Source organism: Mytilus galloprovincialis, chromosome 4 (genome assembly GCF_965363235.1).
Source record: "Mytilus galloprovincialis chromosome 4, xbMytGall1.hap1.1, whole genome shotgun sequence".
In the NCBI taxonomy this organism is placed as follows: domain Eukaryota; kingdom Metazoa; phylum Mollusca; class Bivalvia; order Mytilida; family Mytilidae; genus Mytilus; species Mytilus galloprovincialis.
Window position 1 is genome coordinate 54,811,181 of NC_134841.1, and position 19,072 is coordinate 54,830,252.

Consider the following 19,072-nt stretch of genomic DNA (forward strand, 5'->3'; position numbering starts at 1 on the left):
GTACCCTGTAGGCCCCAATGTCTGACAGGAAAAAAAACTGTTTGCATCTCTGAGTACATACATACTATTTTGAATTTGCTTAATTTCATGGTGGTTGGCACTTCTGGTTAGATAGCTTTGAACTTCAGTGTATGAAGCACAACACCCATTGGCATTCAAATTTTTATTTAATTAACCTTCTATCTGTTTTGTTTTGATTGTCACTGACAAGTAGACAAAACACAATCTGGCTAACTGAATAAATAAAGCTTTTGACAAAGTAATCTGATGCCATGAAAGAAGCTTACCTCAAAATTTTCTTCAATGAAAATGAATGGGAGCTGTTCTGAAGAAGAAGCTTTCCAAGCAAGGAACCAGTACCTCCATACATTGATTGATATATGTAAGTGTCCAAAATCTAAGGAAGAAAACAAATTCTTAATATTTTTTTAGCATGCTCTTTTTTTTACTCTAAAATATAGTACTTGAGCAATCACAGGCCAGGTAATAAAACTCAAAGCAAATTTTTAAAATTTAATTGCTAAACAATAAAACATGTGGCTTTTACATGATACTTAAGTGTGATTGCTGATAATAGTTGTAGACTTTCAATGATGACCATCCTCTTTTTTTTGCATTTTTGCAGAACTATTAGTCATAATAGTAGACAGAGTGAAAATGTTCAGAAGGATTTACTCTGGAATGACCATTTTTATCCCTTTTATAAATGTTTGCAGAAGAATTTGATAGGGAGCAGCAATATATAGCAAACAAAAATTAACTAAGATCTACAAAATCAAAAGTTCACATGCACTAAATTATTTCATACAAGATCATAACTATGTTTTGCAGTATTTTTCAACATTCATATGCATTTAACTACTTAATATTTATATATAATTAGTGTTTTTAAAATTAGACATATCCAATTCCTTTAGTCAAAGCTCTGATTCCTTGTGCAGGTTTGGCTTCACTTTAGGTCATTTTTGGTTTCACCAGCTGTTCAGAATTTGTATATATAAGATTCAACTCCACATTATCAAGAGCCAGACGAAAAATTAGTAAAATCATTGCCTTTATAGAAGCTATTTGTAAGACTTGACCGAAGTTTCTACCCATGGTGCTGTGGACAGATTACTGACTAATGGATAAAGATAGTAGAGCGGAACACTAGACAATGCCTTTAAAATTGGTGACGATGGCAAAAGGTAAAATATCTAATATAGATACACATATAGGAAAATCACATAGTGAGTCATAAGCTATGTTACCTGAAATGAAAACACAGATGTATCTTCAGAGAAATATCTTTTTCATGGAAACAATATTCAAAATGTTTTTCTACCAAAACTACATCTATATATTAACATATATTTACTGTTTGGAAATCTGTCAAATCTGGATCTGTTATTGGCTCACAGACAAATCTATGCATTGGCGTACCAAGTATGAATACTATTGTTGTCAGCAGCATCAAGAAAGAGGAAAATATAAAAACAAATCCAACTGCCCTACAATTAAAAAAGTAAATGATGTTAAATATCTTTCAAATAATTGTCTTCTAATTACTGTAATGCATTAAATATATGTCTCATTCACATTCAAAGCAGTGGGCTTGTAATTTAAGGCCAGCAAAACTCATTTTTCTTAATCAATACTGCACACACTTAAGTGTTTCACCCATTTGACAAATTTCTGTTGAAGGTCACAGTATTACATTAATTTAATAGCATTATCAATGATTCATTTCAATGAGAAAAAGGTGAGATCTGTCAGAAGGATAGATAGGCCTTAAAATTATAAATCCACATACCAAATATAGTTCACCCATTTCTTATAGTATCAAAGAAAAAAAAACTTAAGAAAACTAATCTTTAACCAATGAAGCATAAAAAAAGGTCAAGGTCAGATGAACTCTGTCAGGTATTCATTCTTCCATACAGACTTAAAACATAGCACTGACTTTCAAACAATGAAAATGAGGTTATGGTCAGATGAACCTGCTGATTATACATGTTTGTACACTATCATTTCATACACCAAAAATGTCATCTATGCAGAACTTCTTTTTTAGTTCTTATTTGTTCAATCATTGTTGATCTTTTTTATTTTCTAAAGTTTCTATCAACCTATTATTGTTTCAAGATTAAAGACAGACCATAACGTCAAAAAAATGGTAAAATTGTCAAGAATCAACTGACAATTTATGCCAATTGACTTATTTGTAGATCTTGTATTGTTGATCATTTTTGTTTTTAAAAGTAGATCTCAAATTTATTTGACATCAAATTTCTCTGTCTTCAGCAGACTTCTAAACAACAGAAAAAAAGAACAATTATATAATAACCCCCTTACTTTATTTTTAACTAAAAGCAGAGGTCTAGTCAGGATCCTAAACTATCAAAAAATACACGTACACCAGATGTTTTTGTTGGTATACTTTGGTCATCATTTGATTAGGGCTGGAACACAATGAATTAATCCAAGATTAGGGTTGACAATTTATTTTTAAGTGCTGCTGAAGCATTGGAGCTCCCCCCAAAAAAAGGATCTAGAAATAGTCTGCATCTGCAAGATGAACAACTTGACCATCCCAATTTGCTTCATAACTGATAACAATAATTAAATTGAATTAAAATTTACAACAAAAAAATAAAACGTTTATAAAATTGGACATATCTTAATGACTTACGCCATGAACATATTTCCACCACATGAAGAAAGACATGAACGTTCTGTAGGATCTACATCTGGGCTGTGTCCACATACAGCAAACATGAGTCCAATAAGGAGCAACAATACTATTAGCAATATGACAGAGGCTAGACCAATACCACCATACCATCTGTAAAACAATTAAATATTTGATGAATGTGTTCCCTTATCAATTTCAACAACAACATAGGCAGCTACTAAGAAATAAATTTTAACCAAACGGTCGATCGTAGGTGCAAATTACATCTAGATCTTTATTGACAAAAAGAAATGAAACTCTACTGTAGGAATCATTTGCAGATACCTGAAGAAAAACAGTTATCTTCTCTAAGATGAAAATATATGTATTAACTCACACAAATGGGAATGATATTGTATATTTATTCAATATGAATAATATATTTTTAATCTGTTCAATATAAATCCTGATCAATCATAAAAAGGCTGTGTTTTATATAAAAACATTTGGCATTGTTTCTATTGAAATTGTAAGTAATGCTTTTTGTTGTTGTTTACTCATAGAATAAAATTAAAAAGACCTTAATTCATAAAGTCTCATTTTTCAGTTTTTAGCTAAAAAAAAAAAAAACTATTTTCAAATAGGAAAATAACTATGCAGAAAATGTTGTCAGAAATCAACATTTCATGTATGAATCAGTGTTTATATTGAACAGATTGAAAGTAGAATATTGATATTGAATAAATACCACATCAACTGCTGTTTTGTGAGTTGATACATGTATTCTCTACTCAGATAATTTTTTCTTCAGGTAAATCAATCATTGAGTGATCTCTTAGAAGAAATTAAAGGTCCCACTTAATAATAAACTATGCAGAGAACAATTATAGTTATTGTATCTCTTCAAGGTACAAGAAAACTGACAAAAATTTAAATTGTTGATTAACTGCAAATATTTCTGTACTCCTTTAAAAGGAGTTTCATTCCTTTGCAATAAAGAAATATAATAGCATAAATTCCACAGAAAGATTAAAGACTGATTTTCAAAAGCAATAATTTGCATCTCTGTCCTTGGAAACAGTTTTGAGAAAGAATTCGCAAATAACAATTTCACCACATATGTGGTATGTATGACTCATTGGTATAGCCTTCATTGTGTGTGTTATGTGCAACATTTCTTCTTGAATTTACTCTTATTCTTGGAATAGAAAAACGGCTACAATCATAAGAGAATTTCCATTACAATATATTATTGTTGAAGTATAGCTATTTGCAATGATGTTGCAATTTTAGAAGCAAACTAATCTTACCTATATTGATCATAGTCTACTGCATATTTTGTAAAGTTTGTTAGCATATCTTTGTATGTGTTGATGCTGAAACTTCCAGTTGTCTGAAAATTAGAAAATGAATGAAGTTATGGTGATATAAACTTTGAAAACATCTATTATAATTTTCGAGATAATTAATAGGCAAAAATTTTTAAAAATTAGGAACAATCTTCATTAACAGACAATAATTTCAAAAAGATGTCATCTGAAGATTTTAATGTTCGACTTATTTGAAGATTCTGTCTTGCTCATCCTTTTTGCCTTATATAAGTTTCTGTGTATTATAATTTTGCAGCTTAAAGACGAAAAAGAAAACTTTTGAGTTAAAGTCAGAAAATTGGAAAATCCTTCCCCCTCCTTACCTTTAATGGGCATATATAAAAAAAAAAAAAAAAATAGATGTGTCAAAGCGACACAAATGGCCCTGTCTCAAAAAGTTGAAAAATCTGCAATTTCAATAACACATGTGGACACAAACATGATGGAAGTCTCACAAATAAAAAATCAGCTCAAAATCTGGAGGCGTATAGGAAAAAAGTGCGTATAACTGTGATTTTCAACAATTTTCAAAGTTTTAAACCCTCAATTTTGGAAAATTAAGCGGAGTAGAAAGACAATTGAACTTGATCTGTAACTCATCATGGGTAACTCATAAACCAAAAATCAGCCCAATATCTGAAAGCATTTAGAAAAAAAGTCCGTATAACTGTGATTTTCAACAATTTATCGAAGTTAAAAGCCCGTAATTTCGGCAAAAATTAGCCGAGCGGAACAAATTTTTAACTTGATCTGTAACTCATCATGGTTAACACACATACCAAAAATCAGTACAATATCTGAAGGCATTTAGAAAAAACTCTGTATAATGGTTTGTTGTGAAATGACAGAATTACAGAATTACAGAATGACGGAATTATGGACAAGGGTTAAACTATATGGCACCGACAACTTCGTTGAGGGGCCATAAGAAAACAAATAGTAGATATCTGACAGATTCTTAAAAATGTTTTACAATTTACCAGCAGCAAGCAGCTTACCATATAAATTAATTCTGATCAGTAGTGCTAAGTTAAGTGTGACTGAAATCTTTTTTGGGATGAACAGACGGACTAGGGGAAATATATACAATATAAAAGCAATCGAGGGGGTTGTAATATTAGCATCAGTCTTCAGTAATAACATACCATGACAAAAGAGGAACATTAAACCATTGCTTTTTTTAAGTTGTCTGATGTTTAAATTGATTTTTATAAAGTTGTATTATTTTTTATTAATGAAAGCTACATCTTTTCAGTGAGTAATTTCCAATGTTAAAAAATATAGCTATAGTCCACTCAAACTAAGTTTTAACCTCAAACTAATAGCAACAGAAAATGTTTTAGTTCTAATCTATAGCATTAAGCTCCAAATATACACAGAAAAAAGTCCCATAAAATCTAACTTGAGGAAAACTCAAAATCAGCATTTTTAATTCCCTATGGAAATTAACATTGGAAGGGGAGATAGCTCTGCATAAATGAGTCTTTTTTATCAGTTTTTGGTTGATTGTCTATAAATTTATGTAAAGTATGATGTTTGGATAGGGTTATAAGTTCGTATTTGATTATATTATATAATCCTCTGCTCATGAAATGTACAAAACCAAAGTGTTGCGGGTATCTTTATTTTTTTTGGTGCCTTTCATTTAAGAAATTGCAAATATGTGGCTTTGTGACCATATTGAAAAAATAATGTGAAAATTTGGTATTGTTTATACCTGTATATTATATTTTTTCAGCATCTTACTTGCTTAAAGAAACTTTAAACTACAAAAAGAAGAATATATGCTTAATTATTTTTACTAAATTTGAGATTCTTTAAATGTTGAAAAAATTTAATAAATGGTCAACTAATGAATTATGAAATCTAGATCTTGATAAAAGATATGAAAACACCTATAGGTTGCATTTCTGTAAATATTGACAACGCAATTTCCCATAGGAACTCCTTTTACGGCTAAAACTGTCCCACTTTTACTATGAAGTTTTGAAAAAAATCTTATCCTAGAATTGAAAGTTCATATGCACCACAATTTTTTTCAAAGGTCAAAATATAGGGCTGTGCAGCACATTTTCAACGTTTATATGCCCTGAACTTCTCAGAGTTTAAACTAACACTAATTTTCTTAACTACCCCTACCTTGAATGAAAGGTTACCACAGATTTCAATGTAAACAATATGCACATGTAAATTTACTGGTTACATTCCCAAGTTATGTCTCTGTGAGATGGAACACAGAGAGCATAACTGGGAACCAGTATGTAAACAAAATTAATTTTCTACGAATATTCAAGATCTCCCCAAAAGAGGAGTGTTTTGAGAAACAGCTGTATTTACAAAGTGCAACCAATAGAGTTGTTTGTTATACTCTATAGATGGCTAAAATATCAAGAATCAATGTATTCTGTTGAATGTTAACTCCCTTTTCAACGCAAATCTCCATAGGGAATTTTAAATCGTGATTTTTTTAGTCTTCCTCAAGTAAGATTTATGGGACTTTTTTCTGTGTATATTTGGGATATAATGCTTAAGATTAAAACTTAAAATCTTCTGTTGCAATTATTTTAAGGTTAGGCCTTAAGGTTAAATGTATGCTAGATTGACTGGACTACTAGGAACTATATCCTTACATCTTAGTTCACTAGCGACTACAGAGAGTTTTGAAACATAATTAACTTTTCAAAACGTTTATCTGTGAGATCATTTTTCTCTTTGTTGATTAGTTTAAACTTTTATTTATTTACATTAAAAAATAACTTAAACTTTTAAAATGATCTAACATTGAGGTCATCAGCTAACACTACACTCAAGTTCCTACAGCATAGTCCTGAAGTTTAACAAATGAAATCAGTTCTTGAATTACTCACATCGTTTTTAAAACTGTCTGCCTGATCAATAATTGGTTGAATTTGGTCTGATAGATCATTTACTGTATTCTTTATATCTGAAAGGAAAACTAGGACTAAAACTCAAAATACATAAAGGAGATTGTCCAGTAAGAGACAATAATGGCATAAAATTTGAAGTACATCTATTATAAAACCTTTGACAATTTTTAAATACTTAAGCATCTTGTTTAGTTTATTTAATTATTTTTTGTAAAAGATTTAAACTGATGTGGTTATCACATTTGCCTAAATTAAGGCTTATACATGTATATGAAAATTTAATCAAATTTGCCACAAAACATCCATTTTCAAATAATTTGTGTCTGAAATGAAAGTAGCCACATTCGTGTTCAGTCTCAACTTTCATATATGTTATGTATCATCATCAAATAACCGTCTAAAATCTAGTGCAAATGCAGAAATTGTGAAGAATTCAGTAATTTTCAAAAAAGATTTTACCTAGAATAATCCACAAAATGTAAATTTGTGCACTGATGTCAAGTTAATTTAACACATGTTTATAAGTAATTCTATTCTTTAATATTGGCAGCAGAAATATAACTTATGTAAGAAAACAAACCTGCTACCACTGTTGCTGTCTCATTTTCAACAGTCCATGGAATGTCTTCAAATCCTTGCTTAGCCTTATGTAAAATATATAACATGACATTGATTTCAGATAAAAGACTAAAAATGTGGGAGCTAATGCTTGTTGATATAGGAAAAGGATGTGATACTCAATAAATCAAATTCAACCAAAGCAAGATAGCACTAGAAAAAGCATTTTCCAAAATGTATATGCTTCTTGTAAAATAAGTACAAAATTAATTTGGTTAATATCACAAGTCACAAATTAACTTTATATCAAATATAAGCAGTAAAACAATAATCAATTGTGTTAATTCTATTTTACCTGTAAACATTATAAAATATGATAAATCTACTGACACTTGATAATCAAAGAAAACTTGGAAACATAAATCTGATTTCATTTATCCTATTGTAATTTCTAGCATCTGTTTATTGTCTCAGACTTGAATACCTTCATTTTGAAATACCAGAGGAATGTCCTGTTTGTGTCATCAAAATCATTATAATTTAAATATGATGTATTCAACAAATCAGTATTACCAAGTGCTGCAATCAAATCACCATTCACCATTCACCATTCACAGTCATATAATCAGCCCCCCCCCCCCCCCATTTGTTTTGGCAAAAAAATCATGAAATGGATATTAGAAGATGTGGTATGAGTTCCAATGAGACAACTCTCTATCCCAGTCACAATTTGTAAAAGTAATCCATTATAATGTCAAAGTATGGCCTTCAACACTCCAGTCAGTAAGTGTTTTATTATATTGAAAACTTCAACAGACAATAAATGGCAGGGATAAATCAACTATCAACTGAATTGCAAATTTCTGTTATTTCACTTTTTGATATCATCAACTCAGAAAATATTGCAAGGTTTTTATTAATGTCAATAATGAGACTGGGTGAGTAGTGCAATAATAGAAACTTTCATTTTGATGACTAAAATAGATCTGTATGCAGATTTTATTCAAAATCACAACAATTTAACTCAGTTTTGTCTATTCTTGTGAAATCACAATTGTAAATACATGACATAATTTGTGTATAATAATTATATTGATGATGTTCTGTCACTCAATAACAAACATTTCTATGAGTGCTGACACCAGGTATAAGTCAGTGAACTTGAAATTAAACTCTACAAAAATAAGCAGGTATGCTTCTATATTGACACAGATGGATGACTTCAAACTAGAATATATGGTATACCTTATGATTTTGACTTTCCAATGATCTTTTCATTTCCCAGGAATAACACACCTTTTGCTCTTCAACTTCGAACTTTATTTGGCCTTTTAAACTTTTTTGGATTTGAGCGTCACTGATGAGTCTTTTGTAGACAAAACGCGCGTCTGGCGTATATACTAAACTTAGTCCTGGTATCTATGATGAGTTTATTGCTAACCTAGGTGACAGATCCTTTTGAGGTTTGTTGGATTCCCCTAAATTTCTGTTTGTTTCCTTGATTTGATTCTTTCATAAATTGATAATGAGTTTTATAGAGTAGAATATGGATAAGACATTAGCAAGTATACCACATATGAATTGTTTTTATAATTATCTATACATATAGATATACTTACATCAACAACAATTCCTGTCAAATTCTGTGACTGCACTGAAGAGATTTTATTTATCTGGTCAGAAATATCTGGAAACTAAAGAAATAAGGTGAAAGTACATTAACAAGGGATATCCAAATATATATATAGTTTATCCTGTATTGCTGATCCTGTTTTGTCTTGCACAAAATTTTAAAATACAATTTTTTTTAAATTATCATTTAAGGGCAATCCCTCAGTTTAAACAGAGTCTACAAGCAATTTCTGGACAAATTTCCTTTATTGTAGATCTTATCTTATCTTGCAGATCATTTTTGCTTTTAAAGTGTCGAGATATCTATCTTTTATTTGTTTCAAGATAATAGCCAAAACATGCTATATTGTTAACAAGAGTGCACATGCTGAAATCTCTGCTTTCTTTACTTATCATTGATATTAAGTTGATAGTCCTAAATTTAAAGCTTAAATCACATAAACTGAACATGATCCAAGAAAATGAGGTCAAGGTCAAACAAACCAAACAAGAATTTCATGTACACCTTACAATCATTCAAAAAACTAAATACAGTAGACCAATTGCTTATAGAACAAGACTTAAAGGGGCACTAGCTGTCAAATTCATGGTCACCGATTTGACTCAAATTCTCATATTTGATTTATAACAATGTAAAACATTCATCCAAACTATCAAAAGTCTAAAATAAACAGTTTACAGAGCATGGGGTAGATAATATATAGGTTCGTTTCACCAACACGTGCAATTGGATTTTTATAGGTCTGTTTGATGATATTTTATAGATTAAAAATAGATGTTTCTCATTGCTTTTAACCGTATAAGAATGATTTTATGTGCATCGAATTAGTAATCAAATGATTTACCGTAGTTTCACTTTCATTGTTGACATTCTTTTTCTTAAATAACCAGTACACATACAATGCATGCGTTGTGAATCTCTAGCTAGGGGTTAAATTGAAGTTCACATGAATACGGATTTAAAGAGGTCGACTCATTCACTTGCAAGTGAATTACTAATTATCAATGTTTCTTAGCCTAATTTGACAAAATTGAACATTTTTGGCTGCAAAAAACAAATTGTTATTTCACTTATTTATTTCACTTTCATTATTGATTGAACAAAAGAATCAAAGTTTAGATTTTTTATGTATCTCGTAGCTAGTGCCCCTTTAACTAAGAAAACTAAACATTGACCAATGAACCATAAGAATGAGGTCAAGGTCAGATGAACCATGCGGCGCAGACATATAATGCTTAAAAATCTACCATACAACAAGTTTAAGCAAAACAGACCAAAACACAAAACTTAACACTGAGCAATGAACTGTGAAAATGAGGTCAAGGTAAAATAAAACCTGAGACTAACATGAACATCATATAAGGTGTATATAAAGCTTTTAAGAATTTAGCTAACAGCGCAGCTGTAGCATCTAGCTGTCCCTGGATCATTATCTCTAAGTCAAGCTTTCAAATTCCCAAACTTCATATGAGGAAATCATGTATCGTACTGGCATAAAGTCATAGCCCAGGTATTTTGATGACTTTTTTAAAGCTAGTTGGAAGCATATTTACATTGAACTTCAAAAGAAAATACCTACAGCATTAGCATCTATTGTAACATTTAACTCTGATACATCTGGTGCTCCAGTACAGTAAACTCCGCATGCAGTTATATCAGTTCTGATATCCGTCCCCAGTTGATTTACAGCAGATTCCAATGTTGTTGCATTACTTTGTAGATGTGATATACTTATATTCAGATCAATTAGTGCTAATGCAATGGTATCCACTTCTACAAAAATATGAAAAGAAATAACTATATATTTAAAATAACTATATATTTTTTCAAAGTAGCAGTTTTCTATACCTGATTTCAAACATATCTCAAGAGTCAGGAGGAATTCATTTTAATGGCAAATACAGTCATCACTCATAATTTCTTAAGAATATCATACATCACCATTGTCATCCGTCAATTAACCAATGGTCAACTAGACCTTTTGCAGAATCAGGGAGACAAAGTATGTAAATTTTCATATTTTTTTAAAATATGGCAGCTAATTGATAGAAACTCATTAACAGTTATTCTTAAAGCTATGCATTTATCATCTATCAGGTAACACTATGCCCTTTCAAGATTTATCTTGTGATGCCAAATTTCTATTGATAATTTTTTTTTATAAATGAAGTATAATCAAAGTGATGGAAATCACTCATGAAAAGATTGGAAGAGTAGTTTGAATAATTTTATATTAAGGTATGGTAGGGAAAAAAGAATATTAATAAAGCACAATTGCTGAAAATTCTTCTAGTAAATGTTACCAACTACCCTTGAAAGACATAAGAATTAGACCAACAGCTAAGAACTTTAAAGTGTCAATAAAAATAATCTAAAAATGTTGTTTTGGGGCATTTTGTAAGTTGAAACACAGGTTATATGGCATTGAAAATTAAAAGTTGTAGAGTGCCTTTTGATCAATTTTAAAACTATTTTTAAGTGCAGGGCATTGAAAATGTACTTTTTCAATGTAAACAAATTTAAAAACTTATTTTATTGAAATGCGGATTTTTTCTTGATTGCAAACATATATATTCTCTTCTTATAAAAATTCATATTAAAATGACTAAAATAGACATAATGATTGATTGGGAATAAACTAATAAAAATAGTTTGCTATAATTTAAAGTTTTAAATTTTAAAACTGTTACCAGCCAATTACTGATAAAAAAAAAGTGAACTGACCTTAATTATTGATTAATTGCAGATGATTATTGGGAATTTATCAAGTAAAGTATAGGCCTTCCTTGAATACCTTTTATATATTCATATTTATATTTATATTTCATTTTTTTAAAAGTCTTGTTAATCCTTAATTAATCATTTATCTTTCAGACATAATTTACAGAATCACTTTATGTAATGTAGATCAAAAGTAATAAATCAATCATCCTTATATATCACACATCTAATATACACATTTGTGTATTCAGTTATGAGGTCAAATATTCACTGTTATTTGTGTATTGGGATGTATATTGAAAGTTCTATAATTATGTAAGACTGAGGTTGATAAGTAATGTGGTAAATTTAATTGACAGTTTAGAAGGTGGGGCATTGTAATTAAAGGTCCACCTTGTCCCTGAATGGTTGATGATAATGACAGTTGTCAATCATCTAGTATTGTATCAATACTCAACTTGAACTACCTGATCAAAATGTTTTAAAAAAGTCTTTCCATCAACACACCTTAATGACATACATTCTTGAATGAACTGCCCCAAAAATATAACCATTGTTTTACAGTTTATATGTATATTGTGTGCACATACATGAGAACTATAGGGAACTATATTTCAGTGTGAATACATTTAGTAATACATGTAGTAGCTAACCCGTGGTGTTGTTAGGTAGGTCAGTGCATAAGGAAAGATTTAGAAAAAGTTCCAATCTTTCAAAAAATAGGGTGTTTTTATTAGAACAAAAACACATACTCCCTAGCTATCCAAAGAGATCATTGGTCAGTATTATAGCTTTCCATATTTCTGAGGGATAAAAATTACATGATGATAAGTTGTCAAAAAATTTGTAAGGGCTCCTGTTGTCTATTTTTTCATTGTGATAAGGTTTGGTTGATAGACTATGGCGGAATGTAGGATCGCTATGTATTGGTATTGCAACAAAGTCACAGGCTCAACAAAAATGAGGAAAAATTTTTCCTCTATAACTATCTTTTCATTGTAAGAGGATTCTGTCCTACTTTGCCAGTCTTTGGTAAAAATCCAGGAAAGTTTATTAATCTAATAAATGTTTTTAAAACTTCAACTGCAGACTGTATGTAATGTTAACTGGAAGAAAAAGTAATTCCATTTATAAGTAATATACAAAAAAACAGGAAATATATTTTTACAAAATTTCCTTCTAGACATGTACACTAGCTTTTGATCATAAACAAGAACCTGTCCATACTTGGTACAAATCCAGGGTAGTTTAAGGAAGTTATTAGAATTTTCAAAACTTTAACCACAAACACAGAGTGAATGTAATGTTAAATGGCAAAAAACTAAGTCCGTTTATAAGTAAAATACAGGTAAAACAGGATTTATTTTACAAAATTTACCTCTTGACACGCTCTTATGATCATATACAAGATTCTGTCAAAGTTTGGAAGAAATCCAGGACAGCTTAAGAAGGTTATTAAAACATTAACCATAGAGTGAATATTTGTGGATGCCGCAGCATTGAGCAGACGGAAATGACAAAATGTAGGATTTGCTATGTATCTTTTGTGACAAAAGTTGCAGGCTCAACAAGGAATGCATAGTAAAAACCCCAAAACCCTTAGTAAAGTGTGATTTTCTACAATGGAACTGTAATCACCTCCAAGCAAATTGCTCATCCTGCTGTCTAATCATGATTATCTAGTATTGAAAAGCAATCATCCTGCAATCAAACAAGATTGCATTTTTGCATGCACAACCATTCTGCTTGGTTCCAATTACTACAATATCACTAATGCAGCGCAATGAATGGTAAAAGTAAAAATCCTTAAATTCAAACTTGGCCTCCCTTTGATCATCAGAAACAACATATAAAAATCTTAAAACAAAACATTGTTTTGTGTCTGTCATACTGTAGATTTTTTTACTTCAATAGGTACCAATTTCCATGGTATAAGGAAAACTTACATGTTTGTTGTTATATTTATACTTAATTTCATGGTTTTGCAAAGGTCTGCATACAAGCCTATAGAAAACTTGTTATTCATTGAACATTTAATTTTGTGGTTCACCTGTCTCCATGAAATCCATGAAAAATTGGTATCCAACAAATAACATTAAATCCACGGAATTTGTTTTTCTTAAAATGTTATGTTATAAATTAGGCCATTACTGTTTTCTAAATTGTATCGTTGCACATTTTTCATGTTGGGGACTTAGATAACCAACTTTATTGTATATCAAACAATTCTTATTACCATTACATTATGTACATATGAAAACATATTATAAAGATTCAGAGGAAATAAAAATTAAAACAACTAGATATCATTGAGATGGGAGCCATCTCTGTGGGCCCCGCTGTGAATAATGTGCATTAAAAAATTGTATCTTTACCATAGGACATGGGTTTGTCAACTGAAACCAAAGTTTTTGACCTTGACCTTTGACCTAGGAAGTTGTACATAAATTATGACACACCCTTTGGTGTTGGTTTATAAACATGTCAAGTATAGACTTTGAAATGATAACAGTTCTCAAGATATAGAGCGGACACGATCTTTACCATAGGACATGGGTTTGTCAACTGAAACCAAAGTTTTTGACCTTGACCTTTGACCTAGGAAGTTGTACATAAATTATGACATACCCTCTGATATTGGTTTATATACATTTCAGGTATAAACTTTAAAATGATAACGGTTCTCAAGATATAGAGCAGACACCATCTTCACCACAGGACACAGGGTTGTCAACTGAAACCAAAGTTTTTTTACCTTGACCTTTGACCTAGGAAGTTGTACATACATCATGACACGCCCTCTGGAGGTGGTTAATAAACATGTAAAGTATAAAGTATGAAATCATAATGGTTCTCTAGATATGGAGCGGACACAAATTTAAAGTGTTACGGACGGACGGACGGTAGGAAGTTGTACATACATCATGACACGCCCTCTGGTGGTGGTTAATAATCAGGTAAAGTATAAAGTATGAAATCATAATGGTTCTCTAGATATGGGGCGGACACAAAGTTAAAGTGTTACGGACGGACGGACGGACGGACGGACAGACTGATCACTATAGGGCGACCCGCCTAAAGGCGGGGCCCTAACAAAATCCTCCCACCTGTCAAATTTTTTTCCACAAGTTGGATACAAATCTACTATAATTAATTTTAGTTGCCTTAATTCATTTCTGAGCTTTGTAACTCTAAACAAATGAATGATTAATCACAGCTACAAGAAAGTACTGCATAAAATTTTCAATTGTTTTATATTAATCCCAAATGAGTACTGTACATGTATTTAAAAGTGAAAACTGAACAGTGTTAAATATTACTCTTTAAAAGGCAACAAATATCGTATGGATTTGTTTAACTTTATTTTCATTATAATGTAGCAAATAAAATACCTACTTGAAGCAAGACCAAAAGCACTATCAAGGGCTGTATCAACTCCACCACTGGTTTTCAAAGTTGATCTCACAGGTATCCCAACTATATAACCAATACCTGATCAAATATGAGAAACAATTGTCAACCTTTGTTAGGCTATACATCACTATCAAACATAAATGATATTTGTTATCGTTTTATTTTACTTTTATAGTGAAAGACAACTGTGAATACCTTAATTAAGGTATCCACCCGCTATTACCCAACCGCACGATAACCACTTCAGGTGTTGGTTCACCTTGTTCAAAATAAATGATATTTGTTTAAACTAAAATACATTGCAATTCTTAATAGTCATATGAAATGAGTTCCTTGTATTTATCTTTTGGAAATTATTGAACAAATACATGAATGTAAGATGAAGGGATTAGATTAAAGAGGTTATATGTTCCTAGTCACATCATGTTGATTTGAAAAAATATGTGAAAATCATGTTACGTTTCAAGGTTATTATTATGTTCATTTGAAAAACATGTGAAAATTACGTTAATTATTCTTAATGACCTGGACTACCAATGAGGGCCTTGCTCAGTAGGCCCTGGATTGCATATTTTGATGTTTTTTCCCAATGGTAATTATTGAAATATTAAAAAAAATAAGAATAGAGATACTTATTTTCTAATTGTCCTGATAGGTATTTGCATTCAAATTGCTTAAAATTAAATCTTTTTACAAAAAATAAACCATAAATCTTAGGAGTATATTGTGAAGGAAGACAAAAAAGGGGAATTAATTCAAATTTTTTGTCAAACAACGTTGAACTAGACAAATTACCTATGACCTTAAGCTCAGGTAATTGGTTTTCATTAACAGTGTTTTGACACTAGTTTTAAAGCTGTCAAATGAAATTGCCAATATTAAAATAAAATTACTTAAGAAAACAGTTTAAAGTCTCAAGAATCTGGGTGAATATAAATATTTTTTTCAGAATATCTGGGATAATTCACCACCAGGCAGTTATTTGAAAACTCCTGGGTGGGGTAAAATTGAGCTTCACCAGCAAGATATGGTTCAGTTGACAGGTACATACGTCCACTGAAGATAGAATCTTGACCTGCTGCATTTTAGCCCTTCTATTTATGTTTATCAATAACAGTCGTGCTTGTTCATGAATCAAATCAACTGTCTACATTCCAAACCAAACATTCAGGTATAAAGTTTAGTCAAATTTAGCCCAGTAGTTTCAGGTGATTTTCAAAGTTTACAATGAATGCCAAGTCAGATAACAGAAGCTCAAAATTCCTTTTAAGGACAGGGTGAGCTAAAAAAAAAAAAAAAGAAATTGACTACAAATATATAAGGTGCAGACTGCAACAAGATAGTGTTCTGTAGTTTCCGTAGTTTATAAGTAAAATAAAAAAAGGTACTTACTATCTAAATCTCTATAAATAACATCTTTGGTAAAGTTGAAATTAGCAAGCGCAACATGCTTTATTTGCTACAAAAGGAATGACAGAACATAAGTCAGTCTGACAGCTGAGTCATGTAGGTACCTCAAGCCTCCTTATCAAGGTTTTTTAATCTTCTAGTAAATAAATTATATGCATTTATTAAAGTAAAACTGCTGTGGATACAATTATTTTCATTGCTACCAATTTCTGTGGATTGTGACTGAAATGGAGAGCTGTCTCAATGTCACTCATACCACATCTTCTATTTATAAAAAAAAAAAATAATGTTTCTTTAGACCATTGAAACATGAAAATCCTGTTAAACTAATAAAGTAAAATTAATTACAGGAGGTCTGATGATGTCCAACTTACAATCATTTTAAACAGAAAATCACTCACTCACTCAGTAGATGACCTTTGAATTTTAAAACAATAAGATGACATATGAATCTGAAAACGTATTACATAGGTATATTCTTTATGGCATGTTCACATGAAACCCAATTTAAAATTTCAGAAAGCTCTTTTTTGTAGTTCCTAAAAAAAAAATCCACAAAATTTTCTTTTATGGCCATTTTAAGTTAAAATATTAGGTTCACAGCATACTACATGACTAGAAGCTCTGATTTATAGTTCTTGAGAAAATTAGAAGGTAATTCTGTTTTTATTGGAGGGACAAACAAATAGGGCAAATAATTATGACTTCTTGGAAGGCTATTTCAAATTTTTGCTTTCACGCCTTCCTGCAATGTCGCGTAAGGCGTAAACAAAATTATAATATAATAGCTTTTCAAGATGTAATAATTATTTGGACTAGGGGTCAAACAGTATATATTCCTCCTTCAGAGAGGGAGTATAATAATATTGTTGTCAGTAGTTCAGTACATAACTATACTACATATTTAAAACTAGTACATAACTATACTATATATCAAAAACTTACATAAACAAAAATGTCGATAAATGTTACAAGGTCATCCAATGCATTTGATGCTGTACTGTCAAAGGTTGTAACTGTATCTGTCATCTGGTCATTTGAAATATACACACATATCATTCCAGCTCTGTCAATATAAATTTATATTCATACAATATTTTCAAGATATAACTAATGATAAGGTTTGAAAGATATTATAATTAAACTATATCCTTTCTAGGATGAAAATCATACTTGACTCACAATTGTACATCTACATATGTATAATACTAAATAACGAGGTCAAACTTGTTAGCAGTCATGCAATAAAAAACGACTTTAACCATATGTATAACTAATATAGAACAATGGTGTTGATTAAAATTTACATCATTCCAGGCTTTTTTGTTTTCCAAATAACTAACATTACCAGAATTTAACAAGTTCCAGGTGAAATCCAATACAATACCAATAGAATAGATCACATGCAATTCTGGTTGAAGTTTACTTTATATTCTTCCCTCCACAATATGGAGTACCACTGCTATATATATTGTAGTGAGAAAACCAGTACTGGTTCAAACAGGAAGATGTTGAAAGCAAAGAAAGCTGTACATCTTATAAACCAGCACAACTTCATCAAATGACAAAGCGAATACTTAAAATCCAGACTAAAAATAAGGCAAAGGTACTTTAATTCAGTCAGGAGCCCCCATTGGATGCATGATGCTGGTGTGGTCTAGTATATATGTCATATCACAGATCTTAGCTTGCTTTAAGCACCATTACATTTTACACAAATGAAAATTTGTATTTGTATATTTCTTTTACATTTCATATGTAATGTATGTTAAAGACACTGGATAACTTACACTATAAATGTAATTAAGACAAACAAAATAACAGCAAAGGTTCTTCTTTTGCAATGGTTGTCTGCATCTTCAGGTTTCTGCTTCATAGCACCACCACAATTATTACAGCAACATCGGCAGCAACAGAAACACATTCCAATTAAAGGAAATAGAAATATAAACAGGAAACCAATCACTATTAGGGCACCATAGCCAGCAAATTCCTTCACATACTGAAATAGAATAAATTGATCTATGACAAGAGCATAATACTTATTTCTTTTACTGCTATCAGAAAATTAAATGTAAAATTATTTAGGTGTAAAACAATAACTAGAGGCCCTAAAGAGCCAGTGTTGCTCACCTAAGAATAAGTGCATATATTCAACAGAGGGCACACTCCAACATTGTTCAGTCAGATTTTCTCTATTCATAACTGTTTTCAAAATTAGGAAGAAATTGTGCATTTAACACTATGTTCTATTTTTAGCCATGTTGGCCATCTTGATTGGTAATCAGGGGCAGACACATTTTTTTAAACAAGATACTCATATGATGATTGTGGCAAAGTGTAGTTAGATTAAGCCGAGTAGTTTCAGAGAAATTTTTCATAAAGTTAGGAAATTGGAAAATTAACATATAAAGGGCAATGTAGC

The 19,072-nt window shown here is 30.7% G+C and overlaps 1 protein-coding gene across 4 annotated transcripts in view; it reads right to left on the minus strand.

Moving 5' to 3' along the window:
• The window catches only part of LOC143072462 (prominin-1-A-like), a 68,625-nt gene that overhangs the window by 30,461 nt on the left and 19,092 nt on the right, over positions 1-19,072 (minus strand). For all 4 annotated transcript variants that reach the window (XR_012977195.1, XM_076247381.1, XM_076247384.1 and 1 more), the window contains exons 4-15: positions 18,438-18,649; positions 17,593-17,713; positions 16,630-16,696; positions 15,220-15,315; positions 10,682-10,875; positions 9,089-9,163; positions 7,492-7,555; positions 6,891-6,967; positions 3,964-4,046; positions 2,672-2,824; positions 1,358-1,490; positions 288-397 (exon numbers count right to left, since the gene is read on the minus strand). Coding sequence is in view for 3 of the 4 variants with exons in the window: in XM_076247381.1 (XP_076103496.1) it covers positions 288-397; positions 1,358-1,490; positions 2,672-2,824; positions 3,964-4,046; positions 6,891-6,967; positions 7,492-7,555; positions 9,089-9,163; positions 10,682-10,875; positions 15,220-15,315; positions 16,630-16,696; positions 17,593-17,713; positions 18,438-18,649 (1,385 nt within the window). In the remaining variant the exon portion in view is untranslated. The remainder of the gene's footprint in view (positions 1-287; positions 398-1,357; positions 1,491-2,671; positions 2,825-3,963; positions 4,047-6,890; positions 6,968-7,491; positions 7,556-9,088; positions 9,164-10,681; positions 10,876-15,219; positions 15,316-16,629; positions 16,697-17,592; positions 17,714-18,437; positions 18,650-19,072) is intronic.